Source organism: Mixophyes fleayi, chromosome 7 (genome assembly GCF_038048845.1).
Source record: "Mixophyes fleayi isolate aMixFle1 chromosome 7, aMixFle1.hap1, whole genome shotgun sequence".
Classification (NCBI taxonomy): domain Eukaryota; kingdom Metazoa; phylum Chordata; class Amphibia; order Anura; family Limnodynastidae; genus Mixophyes; species Mixophyes fleayi.
This window is the reverse complement of record NC_134408.1, coordinates 146,745,248-146,770,053: the sequence shown is the minus strand read 5'-3', so window position 1 is coordinate 146,770,053 and position 24,806 is coordinate 146,745,248. Positions and strand designations below refer to the sequence as shown.

General features: G+C 42.8%; 2 protein-coding genes across 3 annotated transcripts; one reads left to right on the top strand and one right to left on the bottom strand.

Annotated features, from left to right (window-relative positions):
- The first annotated feature begins 738 nt into the window (after positions 1-738).
- Positions 739-12,967, top strand: ARPC2 (actin related protein 2/3 complex subunit 2). Its single transcript, XM_075181080.1, has 10 exons — positions 739-928; positions 2,719-2,753; positions 3,879-3,991; positions 8,525-8,570; positions 9,327-9,513; positions 9,798-9,891; positions 10,366-10,492; positions 10,791-10,891; positions 11,467-11,567; positions 12,621-12,967. Exons 1-10 carry the CDS (start codon positions 855-857, stop codon positions 12,643-12,645), a joined length of 903 nt encoding a protein of 300 aa, XP_075037181.1. The 5' UTR covers positions 739-854; the 3' UTR covers positions 12,646-12,967.
- A 186-nt stretch (positions 12,968-13,153) lies between these two features.
- On the bottom strand, positions 13,154-24,113 carry LOC142098326 (keratin, type I cytoskeletal 18-like). Of its 2 annotated transcripts, none has more exons than XM_075181078.1 (8): positions 23,417-24,113; positions 20,023-20,105; positions 19,666-19,822; positions 18,165-18,329; positions 17,379-17,504; positions 16,253-16,473; positions 14,574-14,617; positions 13,154-13,315 (listed from the first exon to the last, which is right to left on the bottom strand). In XM_075181078.1, exons 1-7 carry the CDS (start codon positions 23,786-23,788, stop codon positions 14,581-14,583), a joined length of 1,161 nt encoding a protein of 386 aa, XP_075037179.1. In that variant the 5' UTR covers positions 23,789-24,113; the 3' UTR covers positions 13,154-13,315; positions 14,574-14,580. The 2 variants fall into 2 exon arrangements, with proteins under 2 accessions (XP_075037179.1, XP_075037178.1); XM_075181077.1 differs by having other exon boundaries at positions 14,589-14,617.
- Positions 24,114-24,806: the final 693 nt, after the last annotated feature.

Here is a 24,806-nt window from a genome sequence, read left to right as displayed (position 1 = left end):
CTGGAATCACACCGTCAAAACAATTTTGTAGTTAACAGACAAATTTGCTGCTGGCTAACTTTTTGGGACCAATTTTTATTAATGCTAAGGGATGAAAATCTACACTGGCTCCTGAATACTACATTATTTTACTATTTGCACTACAACATTTGGCTGCCTCTGCTGGGTCAGTTGTCAGATATTGTCCCAGCTTGCCCTGACAGTTTGCAATACATACTGGGACTTGTAGTTCTACAATAGCTGGAGTGACACAGGTTTCCAACTTCTCTATAGATATGACTATGCAATGGCAAATTAGTGGCCAATGTAGAATAATAGCTACACTTGTATCTTGTCCATAGAACAGGAAAATGTCAGACACAGGAACCACAGGGAATTCATGGAATTCCTGTCAACAGGAATAGATACAATCACTGCCAACACCCTGCTTTACCTGCCCACTCTGAGTCAGGCACTTTGCTGGGCAGCTTTTTTTGTGAGAGCGGGGTCCTTGAGAGGTCTCTTGCGGTTTATGTGCAGCCATTTTGTTGTACGGAGACGTGCACTCACTAAAGTATATCTAGAAACACTAATATGATATCAGCAACAGCGAGTAAACACCGAAGCCTTTGTCAAAGTGCATATTCTTTATATTGGAAGTAAACTTATTTTTGCTTCCTCAATAAGATACATATTTTGGTATTGGTGTGCGGAAGGCGCCATGTTGGCGTACGGCGGAAGAGCGACTGGTAGACGCCATCTTGCATTAGGGGAAGTGGCTCTTGGTGTGGTTGAGCAGGGAGCGGCGGCCTGTCAGTGACTGACACCGAGTGATAGTTGTGAATTCTCCGTAAGGTACCCCGCCAGGAGCCGCCATGATCCTGCTGGAGGTGAACAACCGCATCATAGAGGAGACCCTCACACACAAGTTCGAGAATGCGGCGGCCGGGTGAGTGCGAGGCGGGGTCAGCGGAGTTAGAGTGCAGGTGTGTGAGAGACAGTGGGCCCTGGGTGTGTGGGATCCTGTGACAGGGGCCCTGGGTGTGTGGGATCCTGTGACAGGGGCCCTGGGTGTGTGGGATCCTGTGACAGGGGCCCTGGGTGTGTGAGAGACAGTGGGCCCTGGGTGTGTGGGATCCTGTGACAGGGGCCCTGGGTGTGTGAGAGACAGTGGGCCCTGGGTGTGTGGGATCCTGTGACAGGGGCCCTGGGTGTGTGAGAGACAGTGGGCCCCGGGTGTGTGGGATTCTGTGACAGGGGCCCCGGGTGTGTGAGAGACAGTGGGCCCTGGGTGTGTGGGATTCTGTGACAGGGGCCCCGGGTGTGTGAGAGACAGTGGGCCCTGGGTGTGTGGGATCCTGTGACAGGGGCCCTGGGTGTGTGGGATCCTGTGACAGGGGCCCTGGGTGTGTGGGATCCTGTGACAGGGGGGCCCTGGGTGTGTGAGAGACAGTGGGCCCTGGGTGTGTGGGATCCTGTGACAGTGGGCCCCGGGTGTGTGGGATCCTGTGACAGGGGCCCCGGGTGTGTGGGATCCTGTGACAGGGGCCCCGGGTGTGTGGGATCCTGTGACAGTGGGCCCCAGGTGTGTGGGATCCTGTGACAGGGGCCCCGGGTGTGTGGGATCCTGTGACAGGGGCCCCGGGTGTGTGGGATCCTGTGACAGGGGCCCCGGGTGTGTGGGATCCTGTGACGGGGGCCCCGGGTGTGTGGGATCCTGTGACAGGGGCCCCGGGTGTGTGGGATCCTGTGACAGGGGCCCCGGGTGTGTGGGATCCTGTGATATTATGTTTTGATATATAATTATTTTCATTTTTTCAAAATTGCCTGTGTTTATATTCTTTTCATGAGTGACCATACAAATTATATATGTATGTTATGTATATATACTTATTAATATGTTCTTTGTGGATCCATATCCTTGAATGTATATGACATGTTTTCTTCCATCATCTTACTATTTCCTACACATTCCTCCTAAATAATAAGTTTACTTTTTAAAAAATAGTTTTAAAGGAAATAGCATTTATCTACAGAATGAAAGAGAGTGCATTACTTCCTCATCCTCATTGAATTTTAGTACAAGCCCTGTCCTGCCTTAGTTTCCCCTGGCAGCTGTGCATGTTGGTACAGGCCCTCCTGTACTGCTAACATGGATGCAACCTGCCCACAAGCATTATGAGCACTGATGCTGCCAGTGTCACTTAAAGCAGTTTAATGATGTGTAATAAGGTTTCAATGCTAAGGTTTATATATTAATTTATCGGTCCTTCTAGAGGTCTGTGGGTCTTCAGCTGTTACATTCCATCTCTACAGTGCAGCATTTGGAAATCCACAGGTTGATGTCTTTGGTCTACAGACATTCCTAATATTTCTAAATTATTTTCTGATATTCTTTTGTTAACGTACTAATTTAATATGGCAAGGAGATTCATTCCACAAATTTTAGTGTTAAAAATGTGACCATATTGCCTCTCTGTTCTCCTGCCGACTTTCCAACATTTAATTTTTTGGGAGCTGTATTAATCTATAACCACTTGTAGACATACATAAATTGATCTGTCCAACTTATATACAGCTTTATCAGTGCAAGATAAGCAACAGTGGCTTCTAAGTTGCAGGAATTTTATTGGACTCGTACAGACTAACCTTTAATGGCAGGGGTAGGGTGGTCTTAATACAGTAGGTAATTATATAGTTGCTGTCAAATTGTTGCTTATTGTATTTTTTTTATTTTAGGAACAAACCAGAGGCTGTGGAGATGACATTTGCAGGTAATGTTTGTCCAACTGCTTATTGATCACTAGTAATGTATTAGCATATTAAAAGCAGGAATTAAGTACACAATGCACTATAGTAATTTCTCAATAAGGTGATACGTTCTGGCCTACATGGACATAGTAACCCGTAACAACCAATCCATATGTTTTCTGTAGTCTGAAGCAATAGTTTTCTTCATATTGCAAATTCCCCCAATTGTGAGTGAACACCCTTCAGGAGAACCTGTGACAAAAATTGGGAAGTCATGAAGATTTAAAGTATTCAGGCATTGATCTCCTAACGGACCTGCTGAGATACGGACAGTCACAGTATCAATATAGCATTTTGCTTGATTATTGTCCACTGTTTCTGTTCAAATGACACAGACTTAAAGAGACATGTTGCCTAAACTGACCCTGATCTGGAATGCACCCCCTACAGCAAAGAATCATTACTCAATGGTAGGCTCCCCAAAATCTTAATATGGGCATTGTTATTTTGATTACCGAATAGCTGCGTTTTGTACTGATAGTTCAATTCTTGGCACACTGCAAGCGTCTGACATTTCGACTACGCCTTGAATGGTGATGAAGCCTCCTAGCATAAGTTCTCGAAACACAGAGAGAAAAGCAACACTTGCCAAAGGCAGCAGTGTCAGTCATTGTGGCACTGCTGGCTGAGGACAGAGCTAAGACTACCTCTTGCCATATAGGTTCAATATTCACTGGTAATTTACACCCATGTTATATGGGTCGTTCGAGGCACAAGTTCACATTTGATGGACTTTGCTCTGTATGTACCTGTTCGTATATAGAAATCTGTGTTCTACATTGATGCTGCTGAATGCCCCAGGTCTCTGGTTCCTTCCTCTGCTTAGTACAACAAGTGTGAATATTGCACAGTCCCTAGGATGATACGTTGGGGTACATCCTCCGCTGTAGACAATCCATTATTGAAAAACATGACTACAACAATTCAACTGTTTACCCTACAAGCTTCTAAATATCCTTAATTCTGGCGATTTTAATCAGGAGATATAAAATTCCACCAGTCACTTCCTGAGGTTGGATTGTAGAAGTGTAATAACTCCATCGTATCTGGGTATTCTAAACGTTCTTTACTGTTCTCTCCCGTCCCAGATTTCGATGGCGTTCTTTACCACATCTCTAACCCAAACGGGGACAAGGCGAAAATGATGATCAGCATTTCTCTGAAGTTCTACAAAGAGCTGCAGGAACATGGCACAGATGAGGTGAGAGGTCTATGTGTTTTGATCCTTGTCGCTGCTAGTTCACGTAAGATGACGTGTGAGAGAGGATCTGACGCTCAACCTGTGGAAGGAACGTTGACAGATCTTTAATTATTACTGGGAATAATCTTTTGTGAATTTGACAGTATAGGTGAATTGTATAATCTGCCTCTTTTCATCATAACTTTGACACTTGTTTAAGTCAGGAACAAGTTAATGAAAAAAACCAACAGACCTTTAACCATATGCACAAAAAATGACGGTAAATGTGAGAAAACATTTAAACTTTCATTTCTATGATTGCGACCTAAAACTGGAACTAACAATATGGGAATTAGACGTAAGAGCTGGAAGACACCTCTCTGCTACTTTATGAATAGAACGTATAGTGCTTATAACTTCCAGTTTTACAGGTACAGGAGTTATTGTATTATTCTGAGTAGTCTTATTCCTCTCCATGTCACTAGTAGGGATTGCAGTCAGTGTGATCTCTGATCTGAAAAGCATGAGGGGAAGATATTCTGAGTTAGGTTAGATGTTGACGCTCTGCATGCCAAAACAGTGTCTTGTTGATGAAGTATTTTTTAGCATTTAAAAATATATTTTGTAGATGTTTTTAAGGGTTACGTGTACAAATAGATCTCATTTTCTCCCTATACTTTGTCTAATCGATTGGTATATACATATTGTTGTAGAATGTATTAGAATTCAGACTGTATCTTTCCGTATTAACTCTGTACAAAACACCAAACTTGGTGACATCTTGTTATCAAATAGGAAATAAGAAACATCTCTCCTAGGTTTAATGTGCAGCAGGGATTAGTGTAACCTGCTATTGATCAGTTATGGATATGTCGCTGATATGATTGGGAAATGTATAGAAATACTCTGTTTCCTTTATAATAAGAGGAGTTACTGATTGTGTCCTGAGAGGAAGATCTCCTTTGTATAACTAGAGGAGACATCTGGATATAATTGTCCGCAGAGAACTTGCGTTCATGGATATATATTCTATGTTGTGTCAGCCTAAGGAATAGATGTGATGTAGAGTCTAATGGAAAATATGACTGTATAATGTCTAATCTGCATAGGTCAGTTGTTTGTTTTATCCTAAGCATATGTTCTGTCTTACAGTTCTGTAGTGTAAGAAGTGGTTTGTTTTTAGGGACACTTGAGAAACGCTGAGGCTGCTTTTTAAACATTAGGCTCTGAGTTGTGGGCTGGAATTATTTGGTTACTTTACAAGATTCTGTCATCCATCCAATGTGCAGGCAGGAAGGATTGATGCACACGCGTGTTATAACCTTATTGTCTAATGTACATGCTGTAATGTGACAGTGACTGGACCTGTACACGCACCTTCTGACCAGCACTCAGGAGCGATAATACTCAGTACTCTCTGCCCTGAAAGCTGTGTTAGAAGCGAGGACAAAAAACAAGCGGAGTAACACTGTCCATACAGGGCCGGTCCTGATAACACACAGCTACTGTTTAATGCAATATCCTTATTATATGCCAATCAGTCCTAATTTGCAGAATCTGCACGTTTTACATGTGGATAATTGGTGTTAGATCGGCAGATTCGGCTCCTGTTTGTGACTGGTGATTGTGTCTTGTTAGGAAGGAGATGACAAACAGAGAAGTTTAGAGCAGCAGAGTTATAGTCAGTGATTCTCTGACCACTTGTAAAGTCTCTTCCTCTAAGATCTGCAATATGTGCAGTTTATGGTGCTTTATCTTTACTGTTCTGGAAAATTTGATGACAATTCCCCTATATCTGATTTCATCTAATCAACATTATCAGACATCTGCTATATTGCTTTATCCCCCTCATATCGCCTCACCTTTTAGATTGTCAGCTCTTCTAGGCAGTACCTGTTCTGGCATGCGTTAGTTCTGTTTATACAGCATGTCAGAGTACGTTGTCCCTATACACACAATGCTCTGCCGTACTGCACATGTGCTGTATATATAGAGGTGCTCGGACATTGTGTATCAGTGATGTAGGGCTGAGCAGTGTTGCATCCTCTGCTGTGTTGTGTGTCAGTGATGTAGTTGTGTAGTGCTAAGCGGTGTTGCATCCTCTGCTGTGTGTATAGATGTGCTCGGACATTGTGTGTCAGTGATGTAGTTGTGTAGGGCTGAGTGGTGTTGCATCCTCTGCTGTGTGTGTAGATGTGCTCGGACATTGTGTGTCAGTGATGTAGGTGTGTAGTGCTGAGCGGTGTTGCATCCTCTGCTGTGTGTGTAGATGTGCTTGGACATTGTGTATCAGTGATGTAGGGCTGAGCAGTGTTGCATCCTCTGCTGTGTTGTGTGTCAGTGATGTAGGTGTGTAGGGCTGAGCGGTGTTGCATCCTCTGCTGTGTGTGTAGATGTGCTCGGACATTGTGTGTCAGTGATGTAGTTGTGTAGTGCTGAGGGGTGTTGCATCCTCTGCTGTGTGTGTAGATGTGCTTGGACATTGTGTGTCAGTGATGTAGGTGTGTAGTGCTGAGGGGTGTTGCATCCTCTGCTGTGTGTGTAGATGTGCTCGGACATTGTGTGTCAGTGATGTAGGTGTGTAGTGCTGAGCGGTGTTGCATCCTCTGCTGTGTGTGTGTCAGTGATGTAGGTGTGTAGTGCTGAGCGGTGTTGCATCCTCTGCTGTGTGTGTGTCAGTGATGTAGGTGTGTAGGGCTGAGCGGTGTTGCATCCTCTGCTGTGGGTGATGCAGGAAAGAGCCATTTATGGAAGAGAGAACAGTCTTCAGGCAGCAGTGTGGTCAGTGCAGGAAGTGTGTCAGACTTCCTGTGTCTCTGAGCCAGTTTGTTATACACCAAATACAGAGGAATGTTCAGTCTTCAGCAAAACTGTGTATTCATCTATTCAGTGGCCGCACAGCAGGGAGATCCTACCCTGCATCGTACAGTTATAACTGCATACATGGCTCCTGCCGTCATTCTCTCACTGTATACTGCATGCAGACTACGTTCTGACTCTGCTGTGTACGTTTATTGCTGGACAGCTCAAAGTGGATAAAACCTCAGCACACAAACGGTTAACAGATGTGTATTTTCTGTTTTTCACTTCACTTAATTTTTTAGCATGATCGTTTTCCTCCTGAAACCTCGGATCTTCAAAATATTTTCTATGGAGGACTAAAAATGCAGATTTTGTTTTAGAGGGTTTTATTTTGTTTGGTGTTTTTGTCATGTGTGTTCTCGCTGCTTGTCACTGATCCAGAAGGATTCTGGGATGTAATACAAAAATAATAATCATGAAATACAAAATTCTAAAAAAAACTTGCAGTGAGAACTTAAAAAATACATCCCTGGTGCAAATATCATTTCAAAGGTACTAGACATCTTAAAGGATTTTTTTCCTTTTTTGGGCAACACCTTTATCATAACCTAGTCTTTCCCCGATTGCCATACAAAACTGTTTTACTTTGAAAGGAGTTGTCTAAATACCCCCAAATCTCACTCCTTTGTCATACATACCTCCAGGTTATGAAAGACATGAATGCCATTACACATAACTGTATATTAAATGCAGCACTGTGGCGTAGTGGTTAGCACTTCTGCCTCACAGCACTGGGGTCATGAGTTCAATTCCCGACCATGGCCTTATCTGTGTGGAGTTTGTATGTTCTCCCTGTGTTTGCGTGGGTTTCCTCCGGGTGCTCCGGTTTCATCCCACACTCCAAAAACCATACTGGTAGGTTAATTGGCTGCTATCAAAATTGACTCTAGTCTCTGTGTGTCTGTGTGTGTGTATATTAGGGAATTTAGACTGTAAGCTCCAATGGGGCAGGGACTGATGTGAGTGAGTTCTCTGTACAGCGCTGCGGAATCAGTGGCGCTATATAAATAAATGGTGATGGTGATGATAAGACGCAACTAAACATATGTTACAATCACTATGTGTTGTATAGTTTCTTCTTTAAGGGAACACATTATTAAAATTGAGTGTAACTTTTATATATTTGTTTTACGTTTTAATTTACGTTAAGTAAAGTTATGTGTTGTTTTGTTGTCTCCACCTTTTGGCTATATTATCGTTATGTTGCCCCTAGTGACCTCTATAACCTGGGTAAATTGAGCCAGGATAATGGAATGTATGGAGACATCACCATTTGTGGTCTGAATGTTACTTCCTGCACCTACATACCGGTCATTACTGATACACTGACACCTGCAGACATGAGAGAGGGGATGAGACCCCATGCAACAAAGGATTTGTCCCTAAAAGCATAAAGAGTCGACTAAATGCCTAAGCCTGATTTCAGTACTTTTCTCGTCTATATTTAAAGGGCAGCTTTAAATATGACGGATCCCTTTAAATATGACACATCTCCACATAGCCCCTGTTAAACTACTGTCTGTGCACTGTAAGCAGAAATCTGTCCGAGATGGGTGTTATGTGATATTGCATATTTATGTTATACCCTGTTGGTTCTGTGATTTACATAAATCTACATTGTGACATTGTTATTATTAAGCAATCAGGAAATACCTTTATCTGAGTCTTCTATCTGTATCTCCACTTTGACAGGTCCTGAACAAGGTCTATGGAAACTTTCTGGTGTCTCCCGAGTCCGGTAATATCTTATAAAATGTTACTGATCATTTGTTTAAAGAGAACCTGTCAGCCGGAGCTGTATTCCTGTTTGTGCACCGTGTATGTGTAATATGGGGGAGGGGTTTTTGCTGGGGTCACTTCTACCCATGAGAGCGCTTGTAAAGTAGCCGAAATCCGCTCCAGAGTCGATCTGCGTCTCCCGCACAGACAAATGAGTAAGCTACCAGGGGGAGAGAATATTGTGTTATACAATGTGACCCAGGCACACGGGGCCACATAGCCATTATTTCAACAAAGGGGTATTCCAAAACCTGCTGACATGTTCTTAATACTTGTATCAGTTCTGTCTGTAACTTTAAAGTTATTCTAAAACCCCACAGGTGTAAATGTCATAAGTGGGATATATTACATTGACTTTCATCCGTTATTTGTTTTTCACCTTTGCTGGCTGCTACAATGATCCCCTAAAGTTGTAGGGGGGTTTTCTATGTATACCGAGAGTAGATTCCATAATGACGGAAATGCTTTGCTCCAATTGTGTATTATTAGTTGCCTTATAAATGAGATGTACAGATAATAAGTAACACCGTAGTGTACACCACACTAACTGTGCTCCGTAGGACACGGCCTTACGGCTGGATCTCTCCAGGTGGGCCAAGCGACCAAATTGGTTGTAGGCGCAGGTTTTGTTTTTCTTTTTTTTGTTTGTTATAAGACTAGTGATAAGATAGGCAGCTATGACCGTCGGTGTGATAGAGTTCTCTAAACTCTCCAGGTTACAATGTGTCCTTGCTGTACGACCTGGATTCCCTGCCTCCAAACCGAGAGTCCGTCGTTCACCAGGCTGGCATGCTCAAGAGGAACTGCTTTGCCTCTGTGTTTGAGAAGTACTTCAGGTTTCAGGAAGAGGGAAAGGAAGGTGAGAGGAGAGCCGTCGTCCACTACCGCGATGACGAGACCATGTAAGTCTGATTTGAAATCCTCTATCTTATCCCCCTTAATGCTGGAGTGGTCATCGTCCCGGGGTAGGGGGACAGCAAGAGATTTCATAGAGCAAATTGGAAATGCAAAGTTCCACGTTCATTAAAACAACCTTTAGGAAACACTAATATTACTCTGTAGTTCCCACGTATCATGTATGATGGTCATATGTGTATCATACTGCTTTTACCTGTCCGAACCTAATCTTAAGTGATGTGTTCCCATTGCCGTGTTTTGTGTAATAAGAATTTGGTATGTTTGATAGGTACGTGGAAGCCAAGAAGGATCGTGTGACCGTCGTGTTCAGCACAGTGTTTAAGGATGATGATGACGTGGTCCTAGGAAAGGTGTTCATGCAGGTGAGTTGTTGTAATAGCAACAAAGGAAGATGTAAAGTATTCAAGTTATTGGGGAAGGGTCCCACTGCTTGGGGATTGTTGGACCTCAGTATATTGCAGTAGGCATTAGGAACTGGAGTAGGTATTGGGGTAGAAAGTTCTCAGGGAGGTCCATCACCTACACACAGTGGAGGACATTGTTTTGGGGGCATGAACCGATTCACGGGAATGTCGACCACCCATTAGTGACGACACGGAGGAGCGAGGTACATGGTACATTTATAGGCTGAATTTTGACTAATACATGGTGGCTTCCCCTATGTGCAGGATCCATGTTAAAGGTATTGGTGGAGTATTATGAACTATGATTGGAGCTTGTTCTCTAATAAATTTAAACCGTAATGTTGGCGGCCAAATCGTATATATCCCACAGATCAGATCGTTATGTCCAGGTTATGGCAGGAACTTGTCTCACCAAGTGTTGTTTGTGTGCAGGAGTTTAAGGAGGGGCGTCGTGCCAGCCACACGGCACCTCAGGTTTTGTTCAGCCACCGGGAGCCCCCTCTGGAGTTAAAGGACACGGATGCAGCAGTGGGAGACAACATTGGGTACATCACATTTGGTGAGTACACCCCACAACGACACATGAGCCCTAGAAATAGCAATATTCTGATTTATGAAGCTACAAATCACATCTGAACGGGTACAGTGGCTCAGAATAGCAGCTTGACGTTACAAAAGAAATGGCCTTTGTGCTGCTCGCCCTGTAGCTTCGTCATGACCTTGTCTGTTACAATCTCATGTTTCTGAGATTCTCCGTTTAATTTGTATTTCACGTCGGTAGTTTACATTGTGTCACCAGCAGTAATAATTACCACTTCCTACTGTACCGACGCTAATTGCTGCCTTCATGCCCACAGTTCTCTTTCCTCGTCACACCAACACCAATGCACGGGACAATACTATCAATCTCATTCACACATTCCGGGATTACCTGCACTACCACATCAAGTGCTCCAAGGTAAGTCTGCCGGAGGCGGCTGTCCCGGGAACGAGGCCGGTTCAGTGTGCTTATTACATATGCGATATGATCAATATCTGTGGTGGGCAACTGGGAGCCTGTGAGTGGTCACTGTGGCCCTCCTGGACAGATTGTTTGCTCTTTGGCCCTTATGACCTTAATGGCTATCTAACAAGTCATGCTTCAGGCTTTACGTGGCTCCTTGGGTCCCACAATGTGACTAGTGCTTATTAACTAAATGAATGTGTGGCCCCCTTGTGGGACAATAAGGCGCTTGTGAGGCCCCTTCAGTAATATCACATTGCCTATAACCATTTTAGAGTATTATAAATGTATAGCTTTAGTCCACACCCAATGATAGGATAAGTTACTGTTTTATAGTCCACGAGCTGTGATAAAACTCATTTTGCTTTGTCCTTTGTGATTAAGCCTCATTGTTTTGCATGAATACAAGTAATTGATTTTGGATCAATAAGGGAATAAGCTGGTCACAATGTAGCCGCGGACACCCAGTTACTATTCTTCCTGCGCAATGTCCGTATCCTGCTTATCTGACCCTGAGTATTTCCCAACAGGCTTATATCCACACTCGCATGAGAGCAAAAACATCCGACTTCCTCAAGGTTCTGAACAGAGCTCGTCCAGATGCAGAGAAGAAAGAGATGAAGACAATGTCGTAAGTCCAGCCTGTGAAATCTATTAGACCACAGTGTTCACCACAGGACTGCTGCATGATAAGGGGATTTTCTAGTAGTAACATTATTGTACATGGTGAGAAAAGCACATTATACACAAATTAAGTTACTTATCTTTCCTCACGATGAGTCTCAAAATGCTAAAGACATGGAATGAGCTGGTGTTAGAAGTGGGATTTTTTTGTGCCTTAGCGATGTGACTGGTCCCCATTGATTTTATAGGCTGCCCATTTCATGAATATTGAATGGTTGCACTCACTGTGTGTTGGCGCTGTGTACGTTTCAAAGTATAACTACATCCAAAATTCAACGTTTAGTTTTAGGTGGAGTTCACTAAGACAAGAAAAAATGCAAGGTTTCACTCCTCTTTAATACGTCTTTACCCTGATATGACAGGTCACCCTGAAGTCTCCACGCCAAGATCCTCCCTCCTGATATAAACATGAGCTATGTCCTCATATTTCCTGTGTTACATTTGGCTGGAGCCCCTTCTTTTTGGGGAAACCTCCTGTAAAGATGTCTGCAATATCAGTACGATGGGCAGGCTGAGGCTGTGTTATTCCAGGATAAATTGCAAATTCTAGGGAACTAGAGAGGCAGGAAATGAAGAACAAACAATCTCTGCATTGATGTAAGATGTTGTAAATACAGTGATTCTTCCTCATTCTACACCCTGAAATAAATTATTTCATCTGGACATTGGCCAAGCTTGCGTTGGGATAATCTGGTTTCTGTCAGTGTTTGTGGGGCGGATCTTATCGCACATACCTGTGGTCTGTGAATTGTTTAACCTTCTATTTATCGCACAGTATCTGATCAGAAGTCATCATTGTTTTTTTGGAGCTAAGGTTTCACCCTTCCTCCCCTATACAGCGTATGTAGATAAACCTCTGCAAACTACTTTCAGGTTTTATATCCTGTAAGGAAACTGATGTGATGCAGTCTTTAGCTCCGTAGACAACATGTAAAAGTTTAGCCGTCGCTATAACAACCTTTTTCATGCTACTACTAAACTGTATTTGTTGTGTTTTTAGGGGCAAGACCTTTGCCACCCGCTGAGCGTGTGGCAGGCGCCAAGTCCATATAGAGAAACGCCACTCGCCACCCCGGCTGTCAGAATTCCAGATGGGTCGTTCCAATATGACAGCCTGGGTGTTACAATTCCATGAAATTCAATGTATTTGAAGCTGTGCTTTGCCAAGACTGAAAAATTAAGAAGATGGGCGACATATTCTCTGTGTCGCCCGCGACCCTCTCCCTGCCATGTTCTGCTTTGTGTACTTGTTTTCTTATTCTGGGAGACGAAATGCTGGAGAACATACATGTGTAAGATTTGCTAATGGTATGTCTTTGGAATTGTGAAATAAATCTTTCTATCTTATTGTGGTGACTTTTGTTTTAGAGAGTTTTACATTTTGGTAATAACCTCCGCAGTCCGCCGCTGCTCTGAACCCCTCGCTAAGTGATGTCCTGGGAATGGCGCACGTTATAGAATAGCGCTTAGGGATCTATAGACCGTTCATTGTGTTACATCATAGCGCGTGCGCAAAAAATGATTTGCGTAAAGTGATTCTACTAGCTTTTATTTATAAATCTGGTGTACAGAAGTAATACCATAGTCTCCCGCCATGTTTGTTTTATTTAATGACTTCTTTGGAGGAAGCCGATATTACTTTTCCATCGACGATTTCCTGCTGGGTCACAGTCACCTTCTGAATGGTCTTCTGTGCTGTAGGACAGAACAAAATGTCTTAATGACTAATATTTGCTGTGCACATGTACTGAAGAGATTCATAATTCTGTTACTGAATAGTCATCTACATCTCTGGTCAGGCCGAGTAGTTGTTTTGTGCAAAAAGTCCTGGCGCTGATAAATGGTTTCAGGAAAATAAATTAAGAACACGGTACTGGATAATACTAACCTGCCGATGTAAAAAAGAGTCTGCAGGTTCTTTAAGAAATCGGACCAAGATGAAAAATGAACAGCGCTGGTAACTAATAACCAATAATGGATGAGTTCATGAAAATGTAAAATCTATAACATTTATTAGAAAAAACACTATAAACAAATAATAAAATGAATATTTCATTGAATTTTTATTCATTTTTTTTATTATTTGTTTGTATTATATTTTTTCTAATAAATGTTATAGATTTTACCTTTTCATGAACTCATCCATTATTGGTTATTAGTTACCAGCGCTGTTAATTTATTTCTTGAGTTGTTTTATGCAGTCTTATATTATGTACCCAGCACTTCAGGCGGTTAAATAACCGGGTCATGTTATACAGGCCGCTATCGTCTCACGGTAATTATACCGGATTAGGTTACAGATCATATAAACAAAGACAGATTTATTTATTTTTTTTCTGTACAATAATTTATTAATTATAATTAAACTACAAGGGCTGCCTGGTAACATCACCCGCTCCACGGGCGTATAAAGCATTTATTCTGGTCCTGCAGAGCAATGGGGTTTATTGTCTAAAATCTGTCTCTGCGTAACTAAATGAGTAAAAATAATGGGTTTTATCAATAACACGTCAACATGTTTTATTGGATAATATTACACAATCTGACAATGCTGTCAATTTACAGAGAAAGAGGCCAATTAAAAATGAGTTACACTAAGATAAGAATATTCTACAACTGGCTCAAACAACTTTGCGGATTGCCAGATATTGTGGGACTACATGTCCCAGCATGTTTGAACATATAGTTTCCACATCGGCTGGATATCCTCCCTTTGATCTAAAACAGTATTTTGGATAAAATAAGGACATTCCTATTGGAACCAAAGAATAAAGACTTACTGCTGGGATTTGCAGGTTTTTTTTGTTAGTGTAAACTTGAAACCAATCTAATTCTGCTGATAGATGCTTTATAAATGTTTGTCAAAGTTCCACTTTTGGGAATAATTTCTCTTTTAATATTGTTTTAACCCTGCAAACAGACAGTAAAAGTACCCACCAATTTTCCTGCTTACCTAATGGTCACTTACCCCCTGGTCCGGCGGACTCTGTGTCGTCTCTGAAACACACAATATTGGAAAGTGTCATTTGAGCTGATGTATAGAAAGATGCTTCATGTATGTATGTTGCAATGTTTAATCGCATGACCGGATTCCAATAAACCCCACATACGGTGAGTAGACATAATTAGCAGAACTTTGTTAGTGAAAATGACTCCGTTTATAGAGAGGGAAGTATTGTCGTAATTTCTGGTGGGTGTGGGTTATGTTATATTAAAGTGAGGCAATAGGCTCTAGTTAAATATAAATACAATATGTAATGCTGATTAACAGTCTACAAAACAATATAAAATACAGGGATAGTTGGCACAAACCTCAGAATTATAAAACTACAATCGCTGAAACCTGCCAATAAATAAAAGATGGGAAGTGTCCTAAGCGTGAAGAATGATCTGAGGACCAGCAGCAAAATTATAAGTAGCTTCCTGTAGTGTTCCTGCAATGACTGGACCTCAAACGCGTTGGGTCCGCAGCTGCTGTTTTGGCAGGTATCGGCCCTGTTGCGGTAACCAACAAAGAAGTGCGTAGAGTAGCCACCTTATAAGATTCTTTAATGAACAATAATAACTGCACATACATATTAAATGAAATCGGCTTATCAGGAATTCTGTTGTCTGTCCAAATTCACTAAATAAATACTTGTTCTATAAATGAACCCAACGCATTTCACAGTAGTATGAAACTTAGAGGGATAATGCTGCTGTCTATTTTATTCAGAGTGTTAAAATGTACGTACATTTATTGTTCGTTAAAGTATGTTATAATTTTACTCTAATATACTCAATTCTTTGCTCTCTGTCAATTGTCTGCTGGCTTCTGAGACTAAACGGGACCTTACAATTGGGGCATCTGCACAGCTGAGGGGGTCCAGTGACTACAGGAACACTACAGAGAAGCAACTTAAGTTAAAACGATAGGGCAATAGGAAGAGGCTCCTGTTCCAAAGAGCTTACATTCTAATTGTAGGTTGAGGAAAATACAGAGTAAAAAGTTGGAGTATTAAGGGCAGTATTGGTTGTGCTTGGCCACTGCGGTTTCCATGTATCGCTGATCCCAAGTATTTAAATGCGTTGTTTTAAGATGTCTGTCTTTAAGTTGGACTTAATGGTGAGGGGAGAAGGTGATTGAGGTATTACATAGAAGAGAGCATCTCGTAGATAAGGTGCAGCGGTAGAAGGAGGGAGTGACAAGGAGACTGTTCTGCACAGAGCGCAGTAGATGGATAAAGTGTGAAATGAAAGCGGATACTTAGAGTGCAGATAAACGGACATGTCTGTAACACCGCGCCGCTTCACACATCTGCATCGTTTCTATGTCGTTTCCTTTCTTACAGTGCAGGACAGGTTGGTACTTGTAGTTCCACAACAGCTGAAGTGCCACATTTTTTTTTCTAGTACCTACTTGATGCCTTCAGCTTTAAATCATGGCTAGGAAACATGAGGTTTAATAAGGCCATAAGGTTCACATTGCAACTATATAACATCCTATAACTGCAGCCTGTGTATAACACCAGGATGTACATAAACTAGAATGAAGGAGAAGCGAAAGGACGGGACAATACATAGAACGTTGGTACAACTGTAAAGACATCTCGTATAGGTGCATTCTGGGAAATTACAATAAGGGGTTCTCACTTGTCTACGACGCCTTCCAGTAGGACGCGGTAATCGTGGATTTCATTCTCCAGCTTTGACTTTAAGTTCAGAAGAGCTTCGTAGTCTCGTACTTGTCGCTCTATCTCAGACCGACACGCCGCCAGCTCTTCCTGGAGTCTGGCCAGCAGACGGTTGATTTCCATTAAATTGGATCCATAATGGTTCTCGGTATCCTTCAGGGCGTGTTCTAACGAGTCCACCTGTCCATGGGGCAGAATACGATGGGATCTTATCTACACAGTATGTTCTTAACTTTATAATGTAATTTCTAGCTCTGCAGTATCGTAGACACAACACTCAGGAATCCCGGACAAGTTACATTTTTTCTATGTCAAAAACCAGAGCTGTCCATGAGGAACTGAGAACTATATTTTATGGGGGGTACTTAAACTAAAGTCATAGTTTTGTGTGGAATTAGGTTTGTATAATAACAATTACCTGCCTTTCCCCGATCCAGTGGTACCATAATGCCACCTCTTTTGGTAATTAGAGGCATTGTGGGACCACCAGATCTGAGGATTGAACACAGGTAAGTGATCTTTTGTGTGTTATATAACAAGATTATGGCTCTGAAACACACCTTTAATAACATAAAATTGCGATGTAATCTGGGCAGCATGGTGGGACAGTGGTCAGCATTGCTACCTCACAGCGTTTATGTCATGAGTTTGGTTCCCGACCAGAGCTCTATCTATGTGGAGTTGGTATCGTTACTTCTCCGGGCTTTGCCCTGAATGACCAGGTGAATCGGGCATCAATTATTTAATTTTTGAAGCCACATCTGAACTGAATTCTGCGCTACTAAATGCTGACGGAACAGAAAGCAGGTCTTATGGAGAACAGATGTCCCGAGTGCTGCACTCTAAGGGGCATATTCAATAAGCTTTCCGGTTCGCGTTAATGCGCAAAAAGTGCGCGTTCTTGCTGGTATTACGGTACCGCATTAACGCGGATTTTCGTACGCAACCCTATGGGCTGCGAACGAAAATCCACGTTATTGCGGTAACGTGGATTAAGTTTCACGGCTGTTCCGGCGCGATCCCGCGGACCGGAAAGCTAATTGAATATGCCCCTAAACGCGATATGGGAAATGTTCCCTGCTCACCGTCTTCTGAAGGGTCTGACGCTCCATCTCTAACGCCTGCAGCTGTCTGCGGAGGTCGGCTACCTCGTTCTTGGCTTGTTCCAGCGCCTTCGTGTTCACGGTCACCTCCTGAGACATGGAGTCAAACTGCAAGTGACACTGATTATTTACTCTGCTTTGTCATTTTACATTACAGGAGTTTTAGAAGATAAATGTTTAAGTTTAAAAGAAACTGGTAAAAGGATAAGGCCACTGCTATAAACACAAGTTACCCTGTTGTGTCATGTATACATTCTACAAAGTAACCCTAATAAAAATAACCCTCATTGGCAAAATGTTGATGCAGCAAATTTTTTGAGCGCCCCCAATATTTATGCCAGACACTGCCAGCCAATCAGAAGCAGCCAGTGTGGGGAAACTGCTTATGATTGGCTGCCAGTGATGGAAGAAGAGCAGCTGGTAACATCACAGCACAAGGTAGGAAGTTCGAAGGACGCGCTGGAGTTCATTTAAGTTATTAAACACCTCCTTTGGCAGACAATGAGGAAGGGGATGTGTTTAATTTAAATCACACTGAACGGACACTGGAAAAAAAAATGCTAGCCCAAAGTGCCCGTCATCACCAGGTGTCCAGAGCCAGGAACTAGCGCAGTCCCTGTAATTATCAGCTGTCTGGAGGCAGGAATTAGTGCAGTGCCTGTATCCAGTAGTACGTACGAGGTCTGTGTCACTTATTTATAATACTAGACAGCGCCATTTCTCTTTGAAATAAGTGGGATGGGGGTAACGCCCACATGCCCCACTTGCCTTGGCTTTGTAAGCGTTCTCAGCCTCCGCCCGGTTCTGCTCGGCCATTTTTTCATACTGGCTGCGGACCTGAGCGATGGACTCATTCAGGTCCGGCTTCTTAGGTGCGTCCACCTCTATCTTCACGTTGTTGTTGGTTATGAGAGCCTGGAGCGCGGCCACTTCCTGTAATACAGAGGGACGGTGTGAGCTGCTATACAGACTGTACGCTGCACCCACCCCCAGATTGTATCCTATACCCACCCGCAGGCTGTACGCTGCACCCACCCCACATAAAGAACGCTGCACCAACCCCCAGACTATACGCTGTATCCAGCCCCAGAGAAGATGTGACTCCTCAGTCTGCATATTCAGGTACCATTTGATGCAGTGTGAGAATGTATCTAACAATGTATGCAAATTACTTAAGGACATTTACTTACAAAATATTTCCTATGAGCCTGTTACATCTGATTCTGAAAAATATTCTGCAATAGGTGGTCCTGTAAGATGTTCACAGACCTCCAGCATGACCCCTTCCCCCCAGGACAAGAGCCTCCCGAACCTCCCACCTCATTTACTGCTGCAGTAACCTGGACCAAGTTATATCATTCATGACATCATTTTATAATAAAGTGGTGAATGAGGGGGTGGTGGTTACAGTCAGTTTTATTCAATTAAAGTTTATAACAAACAAATTGTGATTTATTTACTCATTTAGTATATTGGAACCAGGTCTTATGATGAACCTCTGGTTATTATAATGGGTCGGTAAAGTTGCCAATATTGCTAATTACCCCGACCCCACAGCCCAGGGGGGCAGGAAGAGCAGCGTTGCTTTTCAGTGCTGGGCTGCTAGATTCCTGTAGAATCTGTAGATTCCACTCATTTTTTGCGGAACTGAAAACCCCCCTAATTGTGATGTTCGGGAGCAGAGGGTTTTATAACGGGTGGAGGGGTCATGAAAGTGCCAACTGTCTGATATCACAGCTTCTGTGGCTATATCCAGTAGTCCTAGTATAGCTCCTTCTTTTCATGGAGCACAGAGGAGCGCTAAAATATGTAATGACACATCGGGTGGATACTATTTTTATTTAGGAATCAAACAGTAGCTGCAGTTGATCCATAAAGGTGTATCTAGCAGTTGAATTGTCTCTTTAAAAACGGAGCTGTCGAAGGTATGATACCCCACGCATTTTACTGCTCAATTTCACATTTACTAAACTTTACCAACTCTAGTACGGTGGGATCACTGACTGTAGATGATCTTCTGGATCTTAACTACAGTTTGTCACCTCTATTGTGGTGGGGTCTCTGAATGTACAAGTACTCCTGGGTCTCCTCACTGTAGGTCCATTGAAGTTGGGATGAAGAGATCCTCATTAGGTTAGGTGAAGTTATAATCAATGTCTACATTGTTACTTGTACAACAAACACTTGAAGTTAAACCAGGAGCTGTAACAGAAGTAAATGTCCACAATTTGCACCTTCGTTTGAGTGCTTTACCCACTATCACACTCACCTCATTGTGATCCTTCTGCAGATGGACCAACTCTTCTCTCAGGGTCTCTACCTCGGACTCCAGCTTCATCCGTAGAAAGTTGGTGTCATCTATCATCTTGCGTAGCCCCTGCGTGTCCTTCTGTACCCCATCGCAGATGGCCTGTTCTGTCTCCAGCCTACAATCAGAGCTCATCAGTGCTGGAAGAGGTTTACAGCCATCAAAGACGATGGGACAAACAAAATAATATTCTATAAATATGAACTTTCGCTCCAAGAATTGAAATGTCAGGAGACTAATCTTGGTTCCAACTCTGCTTTACAAGAAAAAAAAAATATGTGGGGTAGACTGAAGTGTGTCAGGTTACTGAGTACCTACTTCACTTTAAAGTCGTCCGCAGCCAGCCTGGCATTGTCAATCTGCAGGAGAAGCTTTGCGTTATCCATATTCAAATCTTCCATCTATAAGGAGAACACAGCAACAAAGGCGCTATAATGAAAATTGTGGATAAAAGTACAAAAATATTTCTATTTAAACGTGGCTGTGAGTCCAGTCTGACAGCCAATCAGAATAGATCCGCTGCACTGTGATTTACTGGTGGTCTAACATTCCAGCATCAAACCACCCTATAGAAAATGCCGTAGTTCGGAGCACTGAACCATCGGTGATGTGCAGCGATTTAAAACTGCCGACAAAAAGGGTTTTTAATGTAACCTTGGAGCCATCCAGTCCTCACCTCACGACAGTTATCTATTGTGCAGCAATTATGCACTACAGGTGAGGGGGGTGGACTAGCTGTGCTCCCGGTAGCTGTTCCACCCAGCTCCATGGTGGTGGAGACACCTCCATCCCCACTGGGACATTTTAACAAGGTTGAGAGCTACGGTAAACTGCAAAGCTGTAGTAAATTCTATGTATTTTACATTATTAATAAGGTTCCGTATTATTGCAGCCACCCCCAAAAAGTACAAGTTCACATTGTGGCTCCCACACCAAAAAATGTTGCGCACAGCTGATCCACACGCAGTGGTGCATTACAAAATGCGTATTGCGATGCGTATCCAGCGTGTCTAATACAATGAAACCGGCAGGGTGCACAGAGGGTGCTGGGATCTGTGCAGGAAACATTGTAGCAATTTAGAACCAAAAGGTTTGTCCTGTCCTCTGTTTATTTTCCTGGAGTGGGAAGAATAGAAACGATGTGTATAGGGGAAACAGAAGGAGCTAAATAACCGAGGGTGCGAGACCAGTTTTAGGGTGAAGCAGAGAGGACGGCTATCATGGCCCTTCAAGTTTAGGGAGCACCAGGATTTGTGCACGTTGCAAAATCAATTAAACTGTTTTTTTGTTTCCTAACCTGTCCTTATGCCCTTAAGCCCTGAAACTGATTGAATCACTGGACACAAATCATTATTGAATTCTGTAAAATGATTTGTTGTGGGGTAATGTAGAGGGGAGTTTCCACACCACGCCGCTAGTGGGCTTGACCAGCATGCGTGGGGGTGTAGCAATAATATTAGACAGCGCTTGGCTGCTCTCCAACTCTTCCTATCCCCATAACATACATGGGCAATGCTGCGTGCACTACTGTTAGATGCACACAGCTCTGCCTTTTCAAGCAGAGTCGTGTGAAGCGGGAGCAGGGTCCAGCCACCTCAATTATACAGTGCCCCAGGCTTGGATGGGGGTTTCCAGGCACTAGGAACCCCCCTCCCCCCCTCGGTTTGCCTATGTATGGGGCTCATACAAAGTTGGGCAATACTCCCGTTTGCTTAGTGTAAAATCTGCGAGTTTGTACTGAGCGTGCCCACAGATAAAAAAGTACTCCTAGATTCCTATCTGACACTTGCGCCTCCTTATGTTGGGATAGGAGGAAAAGGTGAGGGAAGGAAATCAGGTACAGTAAGGGCGTCATCGTGTAATGCAAACTAAGGCAGATGTGAACGGAGACGTATATATGCCATTCAGTGGCTGCGTCACTAGGGCAGGGTAAATATACACTGATGATGATGATAACAGTCACCAGCGCTTCTGATTGGCTGATTGTGGATTGAGCTCTGAAACGGACACTGCGCTTTTTCATTGCTTGCTCATATATCATATAATTTTGTGGACTTCTTTTCGAATGAATGTTTTTCGCTGCTTTCCTTTGTACACAAAAAGAGGATCATACATGCTGTATTATAGAGTTGTTTTATGCTTAATTTAAATCTATAAATAATATATATATTAAATAATTGTCAATGTGTCTTTCGCTCTCAAAACAACTGTTAACAAACATTTCTAGTACTTACAAACTATAAAAAAACTAACATGCACATAGGGGGGAAATCAATTGACCGCTGTTTTTTTTTTTTTACACCTCGTTAAGTCATTTTAACGCGGTTTTCACTCATTTTAAAGGGTGTTAACTTTACCCGATTTTCAATTAAATTTTTAACGCACCTTTTTTTTCCCACAAACGGTCCTATCGTGGACAAGTAGAAGGTCCGTTGAAAGTATAGGGAGGGAGGGAGGGAGAAGCGTTAAAAGCTATTCAATTGTTTTTTAACACGGCGCAGTAAACTGTCAAATCGCGCACCTCTCATGGCTGTGCAAAAAATTAAAAACATAAGAAAACTATCTGAATTCATATAGTAATGTAAAAAAAAAAAAATTATGTTTCTCAGTAATGCATAACATGAAAAAGGTGATTTTCTTTTACAAAAGGCATGAAAAAAAGTCATAAAAATAATTCACATACTAATCACTAATTAATATATTTATGTATGTTATATATACTAATATGTATGTACTAATGTGTTTCGTCATGGCATAGATGACTGTATAGTAAAAACAGTAAAATAACAAAATATAGTAAATATAAGTACTGTATGTAGATATTATAAAATAAAAAGGTTGTGTAATGCAATACAAATATATGCCAATGCCTTTTTTTTTATTATAAATGTGTTAAACCCTCCTCTTCACTCCCCAAAAAATTTGCAAGCACCAATGATTAACATGCAGGGGCTGGCTTAGCTGTTTTAGAATTGAATTGCACGATTTATTACACGGCGATAGCTAAAAACAGTCGCGCCAGCGGGTCAAAACCCACACAGGTATTTTTTTTTTAAACCTGGTAAATTGAATTTCCCCCTTAAAGTATAAAAATAATATATCTGTTACTGCCTGCAAATTCAAATTAGATAATATATCATTTATTTTAGCTTTATACTTCTGCAAACACCTGGATGTTCCAAATCCATTTATCAAAGGCTTCCTATAAAAGCCACACTGTGCTGCTGTATAGGAATCAGTCTGGATGTTTGCATACTGCATCCCTGAAGTTATCACTGTGCATCAGGCATATGAACCAATGCACTATGTATATTTCATATAGATCTGGTTTTAAATGGCATATTTTGCTGGTTTTAAAGAGTTAAAAAATCTGGTCTGTACAGTAAGTCTGGGATTTAGACTCGGTTGGGGAATCATAAGTGTTTGACCAAATCTGAATGATACAAAATGATGTTATGTGGCCTTAATTTAGAACTCAGTGCAGATTAGCTAATAGTTGTAATTAATGTTTCCTTGTAAATTAAACATTTCATCCGATGTCAGAATATTAGTCCTGCTTGAATTGGGTGGTCTTAGCGGACCACTCAGTACAAGCTGTGTCCACCCAGCTCTTGTTGAACTACAGGTACCAGCATGGCCTGACAACCTTTATCTTTAGTATATACAAGGACCCAGCCATAGGACCCCCCATAGATCAGACTGAGGGTCTCACCTGTTTGCGCAGCTGCTGCAGGGGCGCCTGGTAAGAGTCCCAGTCCCGGGTAACTGGGTTCTTTTTGGCTGACAATTCATCAATCTCGTCCTGCAGTTTGTGGTTCTCCTCCTCCAGCCCCCGGACCCGCTGCAGGTACCCAGCCAGTCGTTCATTCAGCTCCTGCATCACCTCCTGGTGGTTATTCTGCAGCAGAGAGTCTATCCCGGAGCGCAGAGGGGAGAGGGAGCTCTCCATAGCGGAGCGCAGCGCAGGTAGGTCCATCCCGGAGCGCAGTGCCTGCAGCCTGGACGCAGACATCCTGAGATCTCCTGTCTGGCTGGATGCGCTGCCCCGCCAGGTGGGGGCACCAGAAGACATTTGGAAAGACATGAGGGGTCACAGGGGGGGGAAAGATCTGAGGACCAACAGGTGGTAGAGGAAGGTTTAGAGGACCTTGTGAGGAGAGGTGTCCTCTATCCAGGTGTGGAGACTGGCAAGACCTGAGCGCAGGTGAGGTGTCAGCAAATCTCTCAGATGTATAAACTGATGGGGGGGGGTGGATAGGAATAGTCAGGTGATCAGGAGCAGGAGAGAAAATAGGGATATAGACAGGTGAGGAGGCTTCAGCAGACAGGATCTGCAGTGTGAGCAGGTACTCAGACAGTCTCAGCAGGTACTCAGACAGGACTTGTAGGTATCCTTGCTGCAGCTGAGGTGCTCTGTCTGTCAGGCAGGTACTCAGGTGCTATGTACAGTAACAGTATGAGAGGAGGGCACTGTGCCTGACCACACCTCTATGTACTAACAAACTTAAAATGTTTACACTGAGGGCACAGCAAAAATCTACCCGTCTTACTGATTTATGATGTGTACTTTAATTTATAGTGGTTGGTTTGATCAGAGTTTGGCAACTTGTGGCTCTTCCGCTGTTGTGGAACTACAAGTTCCAGTATGCCCTGCCAGCCCTGTTTGTATAGTTTAGAAATCCAATTGATACTTTTACTTCCATTTGTATAAATAATTAACTATAATGATATATGAAAACAGGATAAATAGTTGCTGTAGAACAGTAGGGGGTCAGAGGGGATCCATATAGGACGCAAGAGGTCTCAGGTGGCCCCTCTGGATGGAGAAGTAACAAACCAGTTCTTTGGGGGGTCTGGTGATTCACCAAAAAGTTAGTGTGTGGCCCCAAGGGTCACTTATGAGGGCCCTGGAGAATATCACGTTGTTCACCACCGCAATAACCTACATACAGAACAACCACTTGTAGGTTCAGAGCTGCACATACAGAACTCTTATGTGTTGTCAGAACAAGTTGTTCCAAGTCACAGGGAGGAGGGGGGGGGGGGGGGGGGTATTGTTCCACACAGACCTGCTGTGGATGGGAAGAAAGGAGAACGTGAAC

Bases quoted from the DNA above. Each gene is read 5' to 3' on its own strand.
- LOC142098326 (XM_075181077.1), bottom strand. From the start codon at position 23,788: ATGTCTTTCCAAATGTCTTCTGGTGCCCCCACCTGGCGGGGCAGCGCA. The intron at 16,474-17,378 runs GTGAGCAGGGAA...CCCCATGGACAG, and splicing joins GTCAGACCCTTCAGAAGACG to GTGGACTCGTTAGAACACGC. The intron at 13,316-14,588 runs GTAAGTGACCAT...TCTGTCCTACAG, and splicing joins AGAGTCCGCCGGACCAGGGG to CACAGAAGACCATTCAGAAG.
- ARPC2 (XM_075181080.1), top strand. From the start codon at position 855: ATGATCCTGCTGGAGGTGAACAACCGCATCATAGAGGAGACCCTCACA. The intron at 3,992-8,524 runs GTGAGAGGTCTA...CCACTTTGACAG, and splicing joins AGGAACATGGCACAGATGAG to GTCCTGAACAAGGTCTATGG. The intron at 9,892-10,365 runs GTGAGTTGTTGT...GTTTGTGTGCAG, and splicing joins TAGGAAAGGTGTTCATGCAG to GAGTTTAAGGAGGGGCGTCG.